This window comes from Microplitis mediator, chromosome 7 (assembly GCF_029852145.1).
Source record: "Microplitis mediator isolate UGA2020A chromosome 7, iyMicMedi2.1, whole genome shotgun sequence".
Lineage (NCBI taxonomy): Eukaryota > Metazoa > Arthropoda > Insecta > Hymenoptera > Braconidae > Microplitis > Microplitis mediator.
The window spans coordinates 8,620,089-8,641,554 of NC_079975.1; the positions used below are offsets into that span (position 1 = coordinate 8,620,089).

The window sequence follows — 21,466 nt, forward strand, 5'->3', positions numbered from 1 at the left end:
ATAAAAATTTATTTGAAATTTGGATGATACGAGCCTGAGATGGAATCAAGAGTGGGGATGCCGGCTTCGCAGCACACCGAGACGCACTCGAGACTCACTCACTGCCTGGTGCTACTATTAATCAGACGCATCCAAAAAAAATTAAAGGAATAAAATATTGTAAAACTTGCCACGATCAGCACAATATAACAAAGAAAAAATATATATTTACGGTGAGTCGTGAGACCCCGTAGCAGTTAATAAAAGTAATTAAAAGTGAGTCATCTATAAATAAAAACATCAAAAAATTAAAATTTAACGGCGAGTTGAAAAGACCCCGTGTCGGACATCAAAACGGTGAGTCTATATTTGACCCCGGATACATTTGTCTCGAAGTCCACGATTGTTGTGACTTTTGTCGAGATCTTTTTTTTATAACAACTAAAATTACGCTGAGTTTAGCAACCGCGTAATTAATTAAGGACAATTATTTAAAACTGCAGCTGGAAAAGATCCGACAAACATCAGCGACTGGCATCAGGAAGTACGAGCGGCGTCCTTTCATCTCATGGCGTCATCATCGACTCCTGGAACTTCTTCGGTAATTGTGGAAAACATCCTGGTTAATTAATTAATTATTACTTACTAATTTTATTATAAAATATTAATTGAAAAAATCGTATATTATACGTATAAGTTAGGGATAAAATTTATCGTTTTCGCGGCGTGGGTTCGAGAGTATTCGGTCGCCATTTTGTTTAAGTGTCTGGGTTGTCTTTGTTAGGTAGCGTCAGATTAATTAATTAATTCAGTCGAGTCTAGCGACCACTGATTAATTAATTAATAATTAAAATTCTTAAAATTTAAATTACATTTAATTTAGCAGGTATTTTCTTAGAGATACTGAGTCTCACCGACCGTTCTCTAGGAGGTGCTGAAATTTAGTTTGGTAGAAATTATTGGACATTGTGACCTTGGTGCCGAGTCTCACCGACCGCATCACTGGAAAAATTCAAGACAACAAAAACCCAGAACTTAGGCGGTAATAAATTTTATAATTGCGAATATATTGTATGTGTGTGTGTGTGATCTGATATTAAAATTTTCCTCGCCAGCAAATTGTTAAAAATAAAGGAAGTGATAATAATTATAGAGATTTGAAAAATTTATATGAAAATTATTAAAATTATAAACACGTTAAAATTGTCGGGAAAACTTAAAGTTTTATTGTTGTTAAAGAGAATTAATATTAAGTAAAAAGCATATCTGTTTGCCACCATATTTGTTATAAATAAATTTGGATATATTTTATATAATTTATTGAAATAATTATTCTCGATTGACTAATGATGTTGAGTCTGACGACCACTCATTAAGTGATTGATTAAATTCAAAATAAGAGCCTAACTCTGCAGCTGTGTGGTCCAGCCTGGATAAGGAGATTTTCGGACTCATCCTCGAGATTTCTTTTGCTCTCTGCTTTGTTTTGCCTTGCACACGATACTGAGAGATCGTGCAATTTTACTCTCAGTGGCGCCCTTAGAACTTTTTGAGTTCAAAAGGTGTCCAAATTGTGACCTCGTAAGCCTCGTCGTCAAGACCACGGAAGTCGAGGGGTACCCGGTTATATTTGGCGCCCAACGAAATAATTTCCTTATCATGCAGAGTTAAATTTTTAGTAAATTCAAAAGTAGAGTTTTAGCTAATTAAAATTAAATTCAATAAAATTAAAATCAAAAAATTTTTTTTTCCCTTTATTACAAAAAAAAAATTTGCTGGTGAGTGAGTGAGGAAAGTTGAAAAAAAAAAAAAAAAAAAAAAAAAAAATAAAAATAAATAGAAATAAAACAAACATTTTAACGCAAAAAAAAAAATTTTAACGCAAAAAAAAAAATTGAGTCGTATAAAATACGTGAAGGCAGTCGAGTCAACAATTTTAGCTTGATGGTACGGTACTGATTGTTTGCGTAGCAACAGTAGACACAAAATAATAAAATAAGACAAAAATATTTCAATAACACTAAAGTACAAAAGACTTGAGTTTATAGTTAGAACCAGTCAAAAATATAAACAAAGTATTAAAGAAAATCTTACAAGGGATTAAAAGTTAACGTAAAGACAAATAAAATAAATTAAATTAATCCTTAGTAAATATTTTACACTTGTGTTGTCCATAATTTAATTCTATTCCGGTTCAATTGGTAATAATATTTGGTACTTAAAATGTCAAAGCTAAAATCGGGTAAAGGAGTTTTAACGCGATCACAAAATACAGGGGACGAATTGTTGAACTTAGAGTCACCGGATCCAACGGGAGGTAGTAAATTAATTCATACACCCCCGGGAAATACATCGGGATTCCGGACTCCCACAGAACAGACGGGAAACGACACTATTTACAAGACACCCATAGACTCTTCGTCAAAGGTATCATTACCTAAAGTCCCTCCACTAAATATCCAAGATCCTTCACTCGAAAATAATGCACAAACTCAATCCTGGTTTAATGCAGGAGCTAGCAACGCTTCTACTCCTGGCCTCGCTCCAGTGTTAGCTCGTGTTGACGCTAGGATTGACAATCTAACAGCACAATTACGTACACAGGGTGAAATGAGTAACGTACACGTAGACGCGATAAATCGGTTAACTGACGCGGTGAACCAGTTATTTTTACGCGAAACGACTTGCAACAAACATTCACAGAATAGTAATGAACAAGCAGAACAAAGTCAAACGGTATCAGTTGTCAGAACTGTCGACCCTTCAGGTCTCAGTCTTGGTGGGGGGGAGACAGTGCATGCTGCACTAGATAATATTCCGGCGTTAGTAAACAGTACATTACCGTCTAATACAAATCACGTAGATTCACGTATAAATCCACCGGTAAATTCAAATTCTTTGGCGCGAACAAACGAACGCAGATGGAAGGACATTCTGGATCACTTGAAAATGTGGCCATTACGTTTTCCTTCTCAAGATTCATCAGCTAATGAGTTTATCTCAACAGCTGAAGCACATGCTACACGGGAAGGGTGGTCTGACGATGAATTATTACGCGTTATGGGGTACTTATTACAAGATAGAGCCGCGAAATGGTTTGACGTGAATTTTACGCGCTGGAACTCATATAGACAATTTAAACTTGAGTTTGTAAGAACGTTTGGCTCTACTAAGACCGACCATCAGATCTTAGTAGAGCTGGGTCAAATGAGACCAAATACTGGGGAGAAAATGTCTGAATTCGCGTTCAGAATGCAGGCAAAATACCAAACTATGAACATACCTCCTTCTGAGAATGAACAGGTCTCTTGCATCAGGAATCATTTAAATTCTGAAGTCAGGAACCTGGTGTTTGCTAGACACGTGGACAATTACGAAGACCTGTTGGCTGCAATACATGAAGCTACTCAGACATTAGAGGAGGGGAGTCGCGTATTCGGGAAAGACAAAACAGTAGAAGAACCTAAAATTTTTAAAAACCGGGAAAAATCGCGATTTTCTGCGCTTCAGAGTCTGCGAGGTACGGAATTTTATCTTGAATCGGATCGCGGTCGTCAGCCATTAGTTATTGAGGAAATTAAAGAGGGTAAGGGCGGTGAACATATCATCTGCGCTTCAGCAGGTGTCTCAACTGTCACTTCTGGTCAATACGGTCAAAGAAGTGATCAATATCGTCCGCGTTATAACACACAATTTCAAGGTCAACAAAGTACACAACCTCAATATCCTCAAACTCATAGATCCTACCCTCCTCGGACACAAAATTATCCTGGTAGACAAGGTTTTATAAATAACAACTCCAATCAGTTCTCCCAACGAAATCAGACAAACCCTTCCCAGTCTAACAACAATTATATACCCTGGCTACCTAATGCTCCTAGAAATAACCGACCCTGCTATAATTGCGGTGAGTCTGGTCATACCTTCGATACATGTACTAATCCTAGACGTGATGTCTGTAATTATTGTAACATGGTGGGACATACGAGACAGACATGTAGACGTTTACAACAACCCCCAAATCAGCGTGCTCTTCCAGCACCTAATACTGAGCAAAATAAAACTGACAGAGTAGATAGAAAAAACGAATAAGGCCGGATCACCTATCTCCAGTGATTCTGAGCCGAACTCGTAGGAATTTGGAGAATGAAACAAACAAAATTACTGAAAATAAATTCATGGACAATACAAGTGTGAATAAAATAGTTAATTTAATCGATATAGAAAATACGGATTTTATGAGTCAAAATAATTTAAATATATATACGGGTTTCGAATTAGGTAATAAGGAAAATTTTAATAAAGAAAGTGAAGATTTAAAAATTGAAAATAGATCTAAGGTCGAATTAAATGATAATAATAGGAATAAAAATGATAATGGAAATTTTGGGAAAAACATTTCGGATCCAGGGGATTCAGAAATGGAGTCGGTAAATAATTTAAAAGGTTTACAAAATAATATAGTTTTTTATGGTAATAAAGAAAATAAATTAAAGGAAGGAAATAAAATTAAAATGGGTCAAAGAATAAGAGTCCTGGGGACTAAAACAAAAAATTTAATTACGAGATTATTAATTAAAATATTGATTATTATGAGATTCGTGTTGAGAGTCGGTAGGGACTTACACGAGAAATTTAAATTTAAAAATTTTGGTATGGATAATTTTAAAAAAACGGTTGAGAAATTTAAATTTAAAAATTTTGGTATGGATATTTTTAAAAGAGTGGTGGTTAATATAAAATTAAAAAATTTTGGTATGGATCTCTTTAATAGAGCGGGTGATAATATAAAGTTTAAACATTTGAATAAAGGTCTCTTTAAAAGAGCGAAGGGTAGAATAAATAAATTAAAAAATGGAATTATGAGGATGGATAATTGTAAAATAGGAAAGGATAACTGTCCAGGGGACAAATATGGGGAAAATTATTTAGAAAATAAAATAGGATTTAAATTAATTAGAGGACCCGTATATAAAGATTTAAAAGATATTTATTTAAATAAAGATTTTATTACTAATGATAATTTTGATTATAAAGAATTTGTTGATTTTAATAATAAAGCTGACGCAGTGTACTCGTTGGGAACTGTAGATTTAATAACGGGGTCCGCGAGTAACGAAGTGGAGTCAGAAGCATCCGAACTTACTGACTGTATAATAAATAATAATTTTTATGGAACAGATATAAATAAATTAAGTTCATTAATTAATTCTATTATAAATAATGGTGAGGTAATTGTAAATGATCAGACAAATCAGGCACTAACATATTTAATTTCAATTTTAGAAAATAATTCTTGCAATAATGATCAACTTCTGATTACTGATATTGGTCCAGAAGATGATCTGGAACCACCTCAAGTAAATGTTGAAAATACACCATATATCTGTGGGTTACAACCTTTAGATACTGAGGAAACTGATTATGAAGACGAAGGAGACGAGTGGGAGGAAGAACTTGATCCTGACGTTAGTTCTGATGATGCTGTTGAGTCTAGCGACCACAGGTCATCGAATGGCGGATCAGGGCTGAGTTCAGATACCTCACTCGCTTCTCCTATTTCTCGTTCTTCATTTTTACCAAATATATTACGCAATATTACTCTGCCTTCACGTATCGCGTATCGTTTAGCGTCACGAAAAACATTTATACCCGGAACTGGACCTAAACCTCCTATAATTACTGCACGTATTCCTGTATCCGTGTGGATATTCGGTGTTCAGCTTAACGGAATTATAGATACTGGTAGTGAGCGGTCTTATATAAGTTCGTCCGTATATAATCGTATTAGCGATTATAAATCGGGTGAAGTTCAGGTAGATGACACTAAACGTCGTGGTGTCCTTTTGGCTAATCATACGTTGTGTAAGACAGAAGGTGGTGCGCCATTTATTATTCAAGTTGGCGATATTGCTGGTGAACAGTATCTCAGTATACTAGAAAGTCTCAGTCATTCGGTGGTACTGGGTATGGACTTTGCTCTCCAGTTCGGTATTCAGATCGATTGTAAATCTCGTACTTGGAAATTTGACGCAAGCATGGAACGTCATCCCTTTGAAATTTTATCTTGTCGAGAGTCCAAAAATCAGTGTTTGGGGTTGACATCTGTTCAGAGTGATGACCTTAAGACATTTATTTCAGCTGAGCTTGAGAAATTTAAATCTCTACCTAATCATGGGCTGATTGATCTAGTTAAGCATGAGATAGTACTACAACCTGAGGCGAAACCTGTACGGATTCGTCCGTATAGGCGGAGTCCGGTGGTAGCTGCTGAACTTAACAAACAGATCGATGAGTTACTGGAAAAGGGTTACATTCGGTACAGTAATAGTTGTTGGTCGTGTTCTCCAATTATGGTACCTAAACCAAATAATCAATGGCGCTTGTGTATTGATTATCGTCCGGTAAATAAAATCACGATTCCTCCAGCGCATCCGCTTCCAAATATGCTTAGAATATTAAGTGCACTCCACAAGGCGGTATATATAAGCACTATGGATCTTCGAGAAGCGTTTCATCAAATCCTCATGGCGGAAAATTCGATTTCGTATACTGCTTTCTCCGTTGAAGGGAAAGGTCAGTTTGAGTGGGTCCGTATGCCATATGGGTTGGCTGGTGCTCCGAGTACGTTCCAAAAGGCGATGGACATTTTACGAGAGCGGTTCATCAAGTTGTTGGAGCTGCGAAATTTACCTCGGTATTGGGCTGACAAGGTCTTTGCATATCTTGACGATTGGGTGATCATAAGCGAGACTTATGAAGAACATAAACGGATTTTGTCTCTTGTTTTTGAAATTTTCAGGGAAGCTGGTCTGTTAATTAATCCAGACAAATGTAAATTTGCGAGATCTGAAGTAAAGTTCCTGGGATTCATAGTCGATCAAGATGGTCTAAGACCAGATCCCGAGAAAATCGCTCCAATAATTAAATATCCGCGTCCAACTAATCGCAAACAGGTTCGTAGTTTCTGTGGTTTAGTGAACTGGTATCACAGACATCTTCAAAATGTTGCAAAGGTCCAAGGTCCACTTAATAAACTGTGTGGTGCGACTGCTGAGTGGAAATGGGGTGAAAATGAAGAGGAAGCGTTTGTTTCCTTAAAGCAGGCGTTAATTGATGCTAAACCCTTGTCGATTCCTAAAATCGGTCTTCCTTATTATTTATACACAGATGCCTGCGATACTGGACTCGGTGCTTTTCTTGTCCAACGAGATCCAGAGAATGGGAACGAGTATCTGATTATTTGTTGCAGTCGACCTCTGCGTGGTGCTGAGACCAGATACACCACGACAGAGAAGGAGTGTCTGGCGGTGGTCTGGGCAGTACGAAAACTTCGTTGTTATCTGGAGGGTGCTCCATTTACTGTCGTTACAGATCATTCTTCTCTTCGCTGGTTACATTCCTTGAAAGATCCAAATGGTCGGTTGGCAAGGTGGGCGATGGAATTATTATCGCATCAGATAAAAATTGAGCATAGAAAAGGTACTGAGAACGAGGGTCCAGATGCTTTGTCCAGGATGTATGAAGACCATGATCCTGTGGATTGGTTGGAGGTCAAGCGGAATCTGGGGAGTTCTGAAAATGATTGCTTACATATTCAAGTGCGGAATTGGTATGATGTTAAGAAAAATAATGTCATGAAGTATCCTGAAAATTATACGGAGTGGCGTGTTCTTGATGATCGTCTTGAGTATTTTAGACCCGATCCTCTGAAAGAAATAGTAGGTGATGAAAATGCTTGGAAAGTCGTGGTTAGGGAGTCTGAGGTGTCTGATCTACTTAAAACTAATCATGAGAATCCGGATGCTGCTCATGTGGGACGGGAGAAAATGTATGAACGGTTAAAAATAAAATATTACTGGCCGGGAATGTATAGAGACGTAACTGAGTACGTGAATGAATGTGACATTTGTAAGAAAGTAAAATATAAGCAGACTTCGTCACATGCTCCAATGCAAACGCGTCAGCCGATCTCTCCATGGGCGGTAGTAGCAGCTGACGTTACGGGACCGTTTCCTAGGTCAAAGGGTGGTTATAAATACGTTCTGATTGTCCAAGATCTCTATACTCGGTTCATTGAAATTTTTCCTCTGCGTAAACAAGGTGGAAAGAGTGTTTTGGAGTCGTTCAAAGATGCTTTTGCTCACTGGGGATATCCATTGTTCATGGTTACAGATAATGGTCGTGAGTTTATCAATCACCAAGTTCGTGATTACTTGAGTTCGGTGGGTGTAAAGATGTCAACTTTGGCGATAGCTCATCCTCAAGGAAATCCTGTTGAGAGGATAAATCGTACTCTTAAACCGATGATACGTGCCTACATTGAAAAGGATCAATCGGAGTGGGATCAACATCTTGGCGAGTTTCAATTGGCCTATAATAGTGCGTATCATGCATCCCTTAAATTGTCACCTTATTATCTCGTATATGGTCGTGAGCCTCGGCTCTCTGGTAAAATTTCTGAATTGGAACTTGATGATATTGATGAGAGTAGTCTGAACTGGAGACATCGTCTAGATAAACTAGATCAGCTGAGACACAAAGTTGAAGATATTATGCGTAAGGAAAGCGAACGACAAGCCGGTTACTATAATAAAACTGCTCGGGATGTCCCTAAACTTCAAGTTGGAGATAAAGTATTTTATCCCAACCGTAAGCTAAGCAAGAAATCAGATAAATATAGTAGGACATTAGATTATAAATATTTAGGTCCAGCGATAGTTAGTAAAGTAATTAGTCCAATAATTGTTGAGTTGAAAGATGCGTCGGGTAAAAGTCTTGGTAAACATTACGTGCCTGATTTAAAGACTCGTACGAGTCCACGTAATAAAATCAATGCGATTTAAATTATAGGACAGGTCGGAACGAGAGGAAGCGGAGAATTTGAAGGTGTTGGGAGCGGTAGGACCAAACCACACGCGTAATCGCAAAAGAAAATTAAGAAGATGGTTGTTGGAGACCGCGATTGAACTTGGCGAGCGACCAGCGCCTCCTGTAAAGAGAAGAAAATTGCGTTCGGCGGTTGTTGTCCCCACAAGTTCTACTTTGACATCCTCAACCGTGTCTGTCCTTGAACCAAGTCCCCTAGTTGAGTCCAATCCTCCTGCTGATCCTAAGGAGCAAGATGTTCCTACAGAAGCTTCTATAAACCTAGAACCATCAAACTCTGATACCGATTGGTCATTGGTAAATGATTTGGCAGCCGTTAGTATTTGGGATGGTATAGCTAAACCCTATATTTCTGACGATCCTTACGAGTTTTATGATCCAGCTAAGGATCGCGTTAGTAAGAAAAAACGTCGTAAAGATCGTAAGAGGATGGAACCTGTCTGGGAGTTGATGGAGGAGTTTCGTCCGGAAGAACCGGAGCCTTTTTTTCTTTCATACGTGGCTCGTTCACCTGGTTTGTCACATGACCTAATTCCACCAGAACAACCTGACCTCCTTCGTGCCAAACCACCTTCTAACTTGTTATCCGACTATAAGATCCCCAAGATCAACCGTTTCCGGTTACCATCTTCAGTAATATCTCATACTGAGTTAAAAGATGAAAAATGTTGTGATGGAGACACTAAGATTCATTGAGCTCAAGCTGTTGAGCTGAGTTTAACAACCGCCTGCAGTTTGGCTCAATAATCCCCTAATAATTTAAAATGCGTCGCGATGCTGGTCGTCGGCTTAGATGCGCCTAGTCAGGGAACATAAATTCTAGTGTTCGAATTTTGTAGACTGTCAGAACTAAGTTCTAACAATATAATTTGATAACTTTTGTAAACATAACGTTCATTAAAATTTAACCATCTCATTAAATCTGTTTTCGGATAAATTTAATCGTTACCTCACTCACTCATTCTTTCAGCCATAGATATTGGAGCAGTTTGAGTTGCTGATCACAGTTGCAGATTTTTTTTATTAGTGATAATTAATTTTAATTTGAAAAATTTTATTTTAGAACGAGGTGTGGACAACGGATATGTTTGTGGTACGAGCGCGAGTCTGGCGGGGGGGAGTATAACAGGGATTTTATTTAATTAATTTTGTTTTAAAATATTTGAATTTGAATTTTATTCGACTGCGCTCTCGGCCCACGCATCACCGTTGCCCCCACGCCGTTAGAGATCGATAATATAAAACTCTAACTGATTGGTTGACACGTTTGGCCGTGTGACGAATGGGTACTCTATGGGGGCCCCGAGTCCCGCCATTTCTAGAGATAAAAATTTATTTGAAATTTGGATGATACGAGCCTGAGATGGAATCAAGAGTGGGGATGCCGGCTTCGCAGCACACCGAGACGCACTCGAGACTCACTCACTGCCTGGTGCTACTATTAATCAGACGCATCCAAAAAAAATTAAAGGAATAAAATATTGTAAAACTTGCCACGATCAGCACAATATAACAAAGAAAAAATATATATTTACGGTGAGTCGTGAGACCCCGTAGCAGTTAATAAAAGTAATTAAAAGTGAGTCATCTATAAATAAAAACATCAAAAAATTAAAATTTAACGGCGAGTTGAAAAGACCCCGTGTCGGACATCAAAACGGTGAGTCTATATTTGACCCCGGATACATTTGTCTCGAAGTCCACGATTGTTGTGACTTTTGTCGAGATCTTTTTTTTATAACAACTAAAATTACGCTGAGTTTAGCAACCGCGTAATTAATTAAGGACAATTATTTAAAACTGCAGCTGGAAAAGATCCGACAAACATCAGCGACTGGCATCAGGAAGTACGAGCGGCGTCCTTTCATCTCATGGCGTCATCATCGACTCCTGGAACTTCTTCGGTAATTGTGGAAAACATCCTGGTTAATTAATTAATTATTACTTACTAATTTTATTATAAAATATTAATTGAAAAAATCGTATATTATACGTATAAGTTAGGGATAAAATTTATCGTTTTCGCGGCGTGGGTTCGAGAGTATTCGGTCGCCATTTTGTTTAAGTGTCTGGGTTGTCTTTGTTAGGTAGCGTCAGATTAATTAATTAATTCAGTCGAGTCTAGCGACCACTGATTAATTAATTAATAATTAAAATTCTTAAAATTTAAATTACATTTAATTTAGCAGGTATTTTCTTAGAGATACTGAGTCTCACCGACCGTTCTCTAGGAGGTGCTGAAATTTAGTTTGGTAGAAATTATTGGACATTGTGACCTTGGTGCCGAGTCTCACCGACCGCATCACTGGAAAAATTCAAGACAACAAAAACCCAGAACTTAGGCGGTAATAAATTTTATAATTGCGAATATATTGTATGTGTGTGTGTGTGATCTGATATTAAAATTTTCCTCGCCAGCAAATTGTTAAAAATAAAGGAAGTGATAATAATTATAGAGATTTGAAAAATTTATATGAAAATTATTAAAATTATAAACACGTTAAAATTGTCGGGAAAACTTAAAGTTTTATTGTTGTTAAAGAGAATTAATATTAAGTAAAAAGCATATCTGTTTGCCACCATATTTGTTATAAATAAATTTGGATATATTTTATATAATTTATTGAAATAATTATTCTCGATTGACTAATGATGTTGAGTCTGACGACCACTCATTAAGTGATTGATTAAATTCAAAATAAGAGCCTAACTCTGCAGCTGTGTGGTCCAGCCTGGATAAGGAGATTTTCGGACTCATCCTCGAGATTTCTTTTGCTCTCTGCTTTGTTTTGCCTTGCACACGATACTGAGAGATCGTGCAATTTTACTCTCAGTGGCGCCCTTAGAACTTTTTGAGTTCAAAAGGTGTCCAAATTGTGACCTCGTAAGCCTCGTCGTCAAGACCACGGAAGTCGAGGGGTACCCGGTTATAATATAAAACGTCCTATGGGAAAGGCATAATACTTGGGACAAATGGGAATGAACACTTGGGGAGCTATTTCAAGTCAGCAGTGAGCAAACGATGTAAATCGATAGAAAATACTCTGAATTTTATTCGGTTGCGTGTAAAACTGTCGAGTCATTATCCCATGACTGGGTGTTGAATACTTTGTATTGACGAAACTACATCAAAATTTTAAATTACCTTTTATTCTTGTGTAATTTAGAGATAAATATGTTTTGATTTTATGAAATACTTTTTAAACTTTTCTTTGTGAAAGTTGAAATTTATGAAAAAAATAAGTTTTACATTTTAGCCCGATTTTTGAAAATTCAAATTTCTATATATGTTGACGTTTTAAATTTTTGAATCGAAAATATAAGGAAAATACTGCCGACAACGCCACCTGGCTGCGAAAAAATCAATCGATCCAGGTGTCGGCAAGGCAGCTTACGGCAATTTTTGATAAAAAGTATCAATTTTTTTGATACGTAGAAGTTTTTTTAATTAGAAGCTTAAAATATTTTGATTTGATTAATAAATTTTGTTGTGCAAAAAAATAATCATTGCGATATTTATCATCAATATCAGCTCGAACAAATTTCAATTGAGTTAATTTGTGTTTATGATTTTTTCAGAGTAATTTACTTATTAAACTAGATAAATTTCTCTTTCTCATTGAAATTTATATGAAGGTAAAATAATTAAATTACTTCGTTGAATTGAATATTTATAAATTAACTCAACTCGGCAAAATTTTTGATGAACTACTGAAATTTCAATGAGTGAATATCGAAATAGGTTAGAATCGAAGACATTTGAGTTTTTATAACGACGCGGGTCGTTGAAAAGAAGCCTTAATTCCGGCGGCGAGGTTACTTTTAGGAAATCTTCACGTTTTCTTGGCTGTATCTAAATGCCTGTCGCTGTTAAACTAACGACGGCTTCGTTGATAAAGCCAACTTTTTTTCTCAGTGTAAAAACCATTTGGCTTACGTCTTTTTTCAAGATATATCCAGATAGGATCAGGTCACGAAATTTAACATCTGACTAGACATAATTTGATCTGATCACATCTCGTCAGATCTAATTTTTTTTCATGGGATCCCTAATGTCATTTATTATATTTATTTTTCATTACACATATATTCTTTGAATATTTTCTTGAGCTACATATTTTATTATCACATTACAGTTCAATGTCATATCAATAAATGTTAGCTACCTAACTTTTAAAACGAAGGGCTTAAATTAGTTACTTAAATTTTCTAAATAACTGTAAAGCCGTAAAAATTTATCAAGAAATTGCATACCTCGAGCGCAAAAGCGTCTACTGTTGAAAAGCCGAGATACACTCGTGTTAAATTGATTCTGTTGTTCATATAGCGAAATGAATGCAGTGAAGTTGGGAATTTATAAGAACTAGAAATTCTAATGAATATGATAAATAATTTTTACATTGACTCACTTCAATACATATGTAAAAAAATGCGGTTACAAGTTTGTTTATATTCACGTCCGCTGGTCTGTGCGTCTGTTTGTTATCACAGAGTTTACTCACAGTGGATCATCAAAATGATGATCGTATCCTTATGTTAGGCGTTATATGAATCTCTGACATGACTATTGTGCAAACTCCATGATTTAGGCAACCGAGAACGATCCATCGTATAGCCTATTTAGATAAACGGATCCTCACGCTGGCAAAACAGTTACTTACATCAGTGAAACTACATATGTTTACAAAGGTTGTTTGTCGTATTTTTAAATTAAATAAATGAATACTTATCCTAAACCAAATACATATCATTGTTTTAATGATAATAGACGATTAAATGAACATATGAGTATTCTTAGATAAAAACCGTGTGGTTATTCTGATGTTACGTCATTTGAAGATTCATTGAATAGTCATTCTGACAAATATACCAAGGCTAGGGCTAAGAAACACCAGGCTGTTTATCAAAACTAAGACTTCTAAGAGCTACGTCCACCATGGGCCTAGAAATAGAATCTCCAATCTAGTCAACGAACACTGCTCTGTTATCAACTTCTTAGAGAACTCTCTACAAACTTTCAACTCAAAAATTAAAAATATAAAATTAACCCTCGGAGTACGCACCTCCGAACAGACCTTCGGAGTACACGCGGTCAAATTGACCCCACTTCACTTTTGAAGGGTTATATCTCAAAAACTATGCATTTCATCGGAATGCAGGTCATAACGTTTTTTGTAAGTAAAACAATGCTCTTTCGAATACAACCATCATTGTTTCTAATCAACTCATTCTTAACGGTAAAAAAATTAATTAAAATCAAACCTAACTTGAGAAATATTTTAGAATAGAAAAAAAGTCTGGGGTCAAAATGACCCCCAGTGTACTCCAAAGGTTAAATATTTAACACACACATAATTACCGAATCACCACTAGTATCTATTGTCTCCAAATCTCATCCATTATGTACCTGGCCCACTCTCACTTTCCTTCAATACTCTTATAGTGCAATACCCATAATAATTAATGTATATTGGCTTAGAGTCCCCATCAGCAATATTATATTATATTAATACATAATCATAATAACATAAATAGCCGATTGGCGTTTGTCTATTAAATAAATAATGCTATTTAAATATTTTTCTCCCCTTGTGACTGTATGAAAGTAACACCAAAATAAAATATTAATTAAGCTACATTTTTATTTTAAAGTAAGTGTTCGAGGTGCACACATTTGGATTTTCCAACTTTTTTTTTTTATGTTTCAAATAATTATAAGTAATGAAAAATTCCAGAGGAATTAATTTTTTTTCTTATATTTACTTTCCGCTTGAAATGATTAACAAATGCAATCTCCCGTATATGTAAAATTTTTACGGTTTCCAACTCTATTGTCCTGGCTTATTTCAATATATTTGTAGGCGATAGTAATTCACATCGTACTTTTTTTTTACACTTTGATTGACCTCTATGTAACAAAAAATAATTGTTTATTGAAATGTAAAGTTTCATAGAAAATACTTTTTTCATCTGATGCTGTCATTTTGATATTTATTATTATTGTAATATAATTTAGACCTTTTTTGAGATTTGAAGTTCCAAAAAAGCAAATTATTATTCATAGTAGAAGACACATCAACCTTTTTTTATTTTATTAAACCAATAATATTCATATCCAGTTATTGGCAATTCAATAAAAAGAAAATAAATGTTGTATTCAAAATGTGTTGCGTAGAAAAATTTTACCGAACAAGTTGTTAAACGTTTTTTTTTTATTACAATTTTCTGAAGTCACCGTTGAATGACTAAATCGACAAAACGAGATGTTATAAAAGACAGCATAGTACTTGGGTATAAAAATAATCGTTAAAAATAAGTATAAAATAATGGATGAACAATAGAAAATATAAACAGAATAAAATGAAATCATGAGTAAATAATAGCAGAATGAAATATTGTGAAAAAAAAAATGTGGACTGTTTTGTGGGTTTAGAATGGGGTGAGAATCGCTCAGAATATTTTCTTTAGCTTCATCGTTTCTCAAATCCGTCGGAAAAGTTCTATGATGGGCGGAGGAAAGACATTTTTCTAATCTCTTCCTCTCATAGCGTAGGGAAACAGGTCTCCGGAAACTTTTGGGAAAGTTACTTTCGCGTGCACTTCTGGTCTAACTATTCAGTTCTTTTTTATTTTATTTTATTTTTTTTTTCCACATTCTCGTCGCAGAAACGGAAGAGAAAGAAGGACACTGCTACAACCTATTTCTGGGTGGAAACGGACAGAGGAAAATATATTATTTACGCTGTCCCTGTAGAGTCGCTAGATTCCCACGGAAAAAACTTTCAATATTTTTGTGAGCGCGATTATCGTGGAATTTTTATCGGTAAAAATAATTTCTTTTTACTGGCGTGTGAAGTTTTTCCAATATCGGCAGCTGCACATCTGAACTAAATAATTTAAAAGTTTCTCGATTGTCAAATATATTCAGCATTATTCTACACTGTTTAAAAATCTGGTATATTTTCTTTTTTTTTTTGCAAATGTATACTCAGATTTTTCATACTTTATAAATAAGATATTTTACCTTGAAGTAAACATAGTTACAAACATGTGTTTAAGTTCTTTTTATTCTTGTTTCGAAGTATAACATTTATATTTTGTGTAGCACAATAAAGAATGTCTTGATTTATATGAATATTTACACCGTAAAACATCGGAATAGAATTCTAAGTGATTTTTTATTCCAAATTGACTTTACTCAGACGTGTTAAAAAATTCATTTCGTAAACGGAAAAAAAAATTTTGTGATTGGAAACATTTAATGGATCGTGATGCGCGTTTCGTGAAAAGAGTGATATGTATAACTCTAGTAACGATCTGGTTAGGTACCGTAACGATCCATTCTAGCCTCATTTACAATATAATCATTGCCACCACCATGCGCATCGCTAACCGAACTAACCTCCAAACACGCGAAAAAAACATTCTTGTGACCAGTACGATACGATTTTCTGACTGTCATAATAAAAATAACAATGTGATTATTTAGCATTATGCTGCATTAATTTCATAACAATTTACTATAAAAATCATCTTTTAGTAGACACATATCGTTAATTTATATCAATATTCATCATTATATACATTCATGCCATAAATTAAAGGAACAGAAAAATTTTAGAAATTTCCGAATTCAGAAAAGTCACTTTTTTATACTCGCTTCATATGGATGTTAAGGATAAAAAATTTTTTTTTTTATAAAAATTGATGAAAGGGTCTTGTAGGGAATTTATTCAAGTTTGCAACGCCGCCCTCAAATTTACTGTGTGATCATTGGTACCTGAAATATCGATGATCAAACCCAAAAGGATCATTTTTCGTTTGAAGGCTGATATCTCAGCGACAAGTTGTCGTACGAATCTAAAAAAAAATGCAAATTAAAGCTGATTAAATTTGCTAACCGACCTATGCATCAGTTTAGCTAAAAAAATTTTTTCGCAGCCCGTCGACTCTCAAAGAAAAGTAAAAATTTAGAAAATTTTTGTCTCTCGGTATTTCGCATGTTTGCGCAATGGCTGAAGGTCTAAAAAATATTTGATTAAAATGCGTCGAAACTAGAGATTTCAAGCTACTAAATGCTTTTTCTTTTCGATACGATTATTTTTCACGAAGTTACAGCCTTGCAAAAATCACTAAAAAATTTCTAAAATTTTTCTGTTCCTTTAATTTATGACATTAGTGTAGTTTTTTAATGATCTTTTAAAGCATGATAATATTCTTTCATTGTTTATTATATTCAGCAATTGATTGTATCACTTGAAACCTTTATATATTAAAGATTATTCTGCCGTATATGTTTTTGTTCGATTGATATTCAAAAGTGAGCTATGGCGTGTATAGTAATTATGATTTTCACTTATTAGTTCTATTTGACTGCATAAATACGATGGGACAAGGTCATGAATCATTTTATAATTCAATATACACGTATTATATATCATTCTCTGCTTCATAGATAACCTGTTCAAAGTAACATTTCAGCACGAAATGAACGGGTTTGCGCACACTTACCCCACAGGACTACACTTATTCTTGTATGATTGCTTATATCAAGTATTGACACTCGTTTACCCATTTGGAGGTTAGTTAGGTTAGTGTTACGATAGTGATAGCAGCGATCTGTATAGCTCTAGTAGCAATCTGGATCACTACGGTAGCTATCCAGATTGCTACTATAGCTATACAGATCGCTCCTTTCACGAAACCCGCATAACCATAATTTAAAATGTAACTGAAGATCGGAAAGTTTTTTGTGGAACGAAAATAAAAAAAAAGAAAATGAAGAGTAAAAAATCTATTAAATCTGGATTTTTGAAAAATTTCGCATAGGAGCTATAATGTCAGCCGAAAATTGAAGCCACCCGCAATTAGCCCTGAAGTCATTCGTAAGCAATCAAATTGCATAAATTTTTTCATTTTCGTTGCGCAAAAAACGTTCCGATCTTGGAGGACATAATTTAGATGCTTCCCATCACAATAATTTTTTTTCCGTGTAACTAAATGAGGTCGTGACAGACCTGAAATCGTATCGTGCTGGTCATAAGAATTTTTTTTTTCCGTGTACGGAGTCAATATAAATTTTTTTAAAGTGGTCATAACAATTAAACCGAAACTCACTTAATTTCAGTCAATTAATCCGCAAACTTTTACTAGTATTTCACTCTACGGAGTTTTTTTTCTATAAAAAATATATATCAAACACTCTCTCGGAGTAAAGCATACTCCGAGAGAATTAAAAATAATAAAAATCATCCACCCTGGATTCACTGCGGATTTAACCCGTGGTAACCCCGAAAATTTTTTAGTGTATAAATCCATAGTTTCTTTTTTATAATTGAAAACAGATAAGAGATTGTTTTTGCCTTTTGACGGAAAAAGTTATTTTGTAATTAAATTAATTTTATAAAAAAGAAAATTCATTCATTATCGGTGAAAGCAATGATTTTAAAATAGCAGTAATTTATACATTTTGTATGAATAAGTATAACAGACAAAGTGCACAGAAATTTGCGGTCCGTACACCGCTATACGAGTGAAGTACATAATAGCCCATTACTAAACGTATGCAATAGTTTTTGTGAAAAATTCTCAAAGCATACGCTCCACTATTCAATTAAACTATCAATGAGGCTGATGGGGTTGAAGTGAAATTATATTGAAATCAAACATCAGTTGGATAAAATGAGGCTAGGGAAGTTAATTTGAGGTTCAGAACAGGTTGCGGTACTTTAATTGAGGCTCAGCCGGGGTTCATAGGCTTCAATGCGACCGAATTTTTTGACTGTAGTATACTTATGTAGGTCAGCTTGACGCACACGAATTGTCTAGAAATTTTAGTTTGAGCGATGTATAAAGTAGCTATTGTCTATTGTTGTATTTATGCCTTAAAATTTATTCATAAGGAAGCAAGGTTACTAAATATCCGTTATTTTGTTAACGTTTTGTTTCATCATATGAAGTAATTACTTAAGTTTCATGAATGTAACATACTTTAGATGTTTATGTACTCATTTCCATATTTCATTACACATTTAGGATATCTATGACAAAACTATACTTCGATAATGAGTTATATTCACTGCCATCCATACACTGAGAAAAAAAAATACTATTTTCCAAACAAGAATTTCTTGGTTCAAGAAATCCGTTCAAAATATTTATTTTATTATTATTAATTATCAATTTCTTGAGAAAAGAGCATCAAATTTATTTTTGTTATTATATGAATTTGATATAATATTATGAGTAAACAAAAGAATAGCTTTACTTGAATTAAATAAAAATTATTTCTTTCAATTCTACGAATTATTGAGACAAAATTACATATTCTTGAAAATTATCAAGAATATACGTTCTTGTATCGAGTAAATGTTCTTAATAAAAGTATTTTTTTTTCTCAGTGTACTATATACGATATTTTTTGTAACACATACTCAAAATGGATGCCATTAATCGCCTATAGTTGGCAACTAAATTATGTAATATTATATATAACACAGCGGGTAGTAACGACACCCAATCATTTAAATGGTGACGTCAGCAGTGCAAAAAATGAAATTTTCAGTTGCATGTACTATAGCTTGCGTGCAAAAAATATCGAAGTAACTTATTGAGTCATCTTGTGACAAAATTTTTCATCATATTTGAATCGCATTCTATTATCTGCGGTCGGTAACCTTCTGTCTATAGGCACTCATTGGTGTCGTTTTCGAGTCTTTTTTAAAAAAAATTAATGTATATTATGAGTTTATATATCTAGTACAATTTCGAATAAGAAACTCGTTGTGTTGACGACCTCACCTCTGGTTTGGTAGTCAACCGTCATAACTCGCGTCTTATACACAGTTGCACTCGATATATAAACTACTGTTATAAAACTCAACATAATTTTTTTCAAATATTTAAAAAAATTCAATCTATATACAATCGCACTTAATTCATATTCATTAATGAATTTAAAGAATAATTTTAAAAATTCTGTATTACTTCATATTTATGAATTCATATATAATCGAAGTCATCAGAAAGTGTCAGGTAAAATAATATTTTATTTAAATATACGATGGATTCAATTGTACTTGACATTTTATTGATCTGAATAAATTTTCGTGACATCAACAAGACACCAAGCGTTATTGAATCAACTATACCATCACATAAAATATTATTTTACTTGACTCTTTGAGGATTCCAATTATTTTGTACTTATAAATAAAAACCTGTATAGAATCTTTAGAATAATTATTGAAACTTATCTGTAAACGTGTGTCCTTTTACGAATGAAATCTCTTTTTCATAATTTTCTTTTTTTTGTCAATTAATCACAAATAAAATCATTATTTTTGAAACACTAAGTATCTGAATACTATTCAAATAAATGATAATATACTTTCGATCGCAACACACTGTTGAACAAATTAAATCTGGTAATGACAATCGGAACGTATTAGAATTAATTTATCGTATATTAGTATGCTAATTTATTGAGTTAAAAACACATTATACGAAAATGATCCTTACCATGAGTAACTGAAAATAATCTCCTATAATATACTAGAGTGCATTCTACAATTACAAAATGTTATTCTCTTCATTGTTTTAATTACAATTAATTACACTTCTTTGGACTATGTTTTTTTGGGTATCAGTTTTATAAATTATTAATTTCCCTACTGTTCGAAAAACTCTTTCTACAAAAAAATGAAAAATGTTTTCATCTCTGACAATATGTAATTTTATTCTGTTAATTCTTCATAATTATTATTAGTTACTAATTAAAATTTTTCGATTAACATGAACCAAATATTACTAATTAGAATTCTTTAAAAAATCAAAATTAATTACCATACACATGAATCAAATATCTGCTTAAAGAAATCGAATTCATAAAAATCAGTGCGACCCTCGTTGTTAAGTATGAATCTCGGTAAACATTACTCTAAAATATTGAAATTCGATTTTAATAGATTCATAATCATCAGCAAACTCATAATTGACTCGTGCATGTAGGAGACAATTGCTTTTTGTCCCGTCTAGCCGAAATCGCAAACTTGGCGCGAGACGCTACCGCAGCTTTTGACATAAGTTAGAACAAATATGTTTTCTTATTCAATTTTTCGTGTTTAATTTATATTTACGTTATACTGAGATTATTTTATGTATCCATGATTTTATTAAACTTTCTGAAAGTTAATAAATCGATTTAAGCTACTGTAGAAATCGCACTCTTGAATGAGATGAATAAGAAGACAAACAAAAGGTACAAAAATGGTGGTAAAGTTAAATTCAAATGGATGTAACTAATAGATTATTAAATTAGAAGTTGTGATACAAAGCTCTAATATTGTTGGCTATTCGTAGGGAAATGATTTTTTGTTAATAATTATTTTGCTGCAGAATTTTCATAAAATAAAGTTAAAATTAATGAGATATTGGATAACTGCACCAATAGTTTAAAAAGTTCTTTGTTTCACTTTTCTCATGTTATTCAATACTTGTTAGCAACGTAGCTAAAATTTACTTTTTGATTGTTCATATTTCGCTGTTATTATTATTTAAATATTAAATTTGGTAAAACAGGTTACAGAAATGCCTCATG

General features: G+C 34.0%; 3 protein-coding genes across 13 annotated transcripts in view; all 3 read left to right on the forward strand.

Moving 5' to 3' along the window:
• The window catches only part of LOC130672312 (agrin-like), a 448,227-nt gene that overhangs the window by 128,498 nt on the left and 298,263 nt on the right, over nt 1-21,466 (forward strand). The gene's annotated exons all lie outside the window — the stretch shown is intronic.
• Nucleotides 203-4,071, forward strand: LOC130672313 (uncharacterized). The gene is made up of 2 exons (XM_057476822.1): nt 203-336; nt 483-4,071. The coding sequence occupies exon 2, from the start codon at nt 2,203-2,205 to the stop codon at nt 4,069-4,071; it is 1,869 nt and encodes a 622-aa protein (XP_057332805.1). The 5' UTR covers nt 203-336; nt 483-2,202.
• LOC130672317 (uncharacterized) lies at nt 321-9,564 on the forward strand. The gene is made up of 2 exons (XM_057476827.1): nt 321-580; nt 8,833-9,564. The coding sequence occupies exons 1-2, from the start codon at nt 548-550 to the stop codon at nt 9,562-9,564; spliced, it is 765 nt and encodes a 254-aa protein (XP_057332810.1). The 5' UTR covers nt 321-547.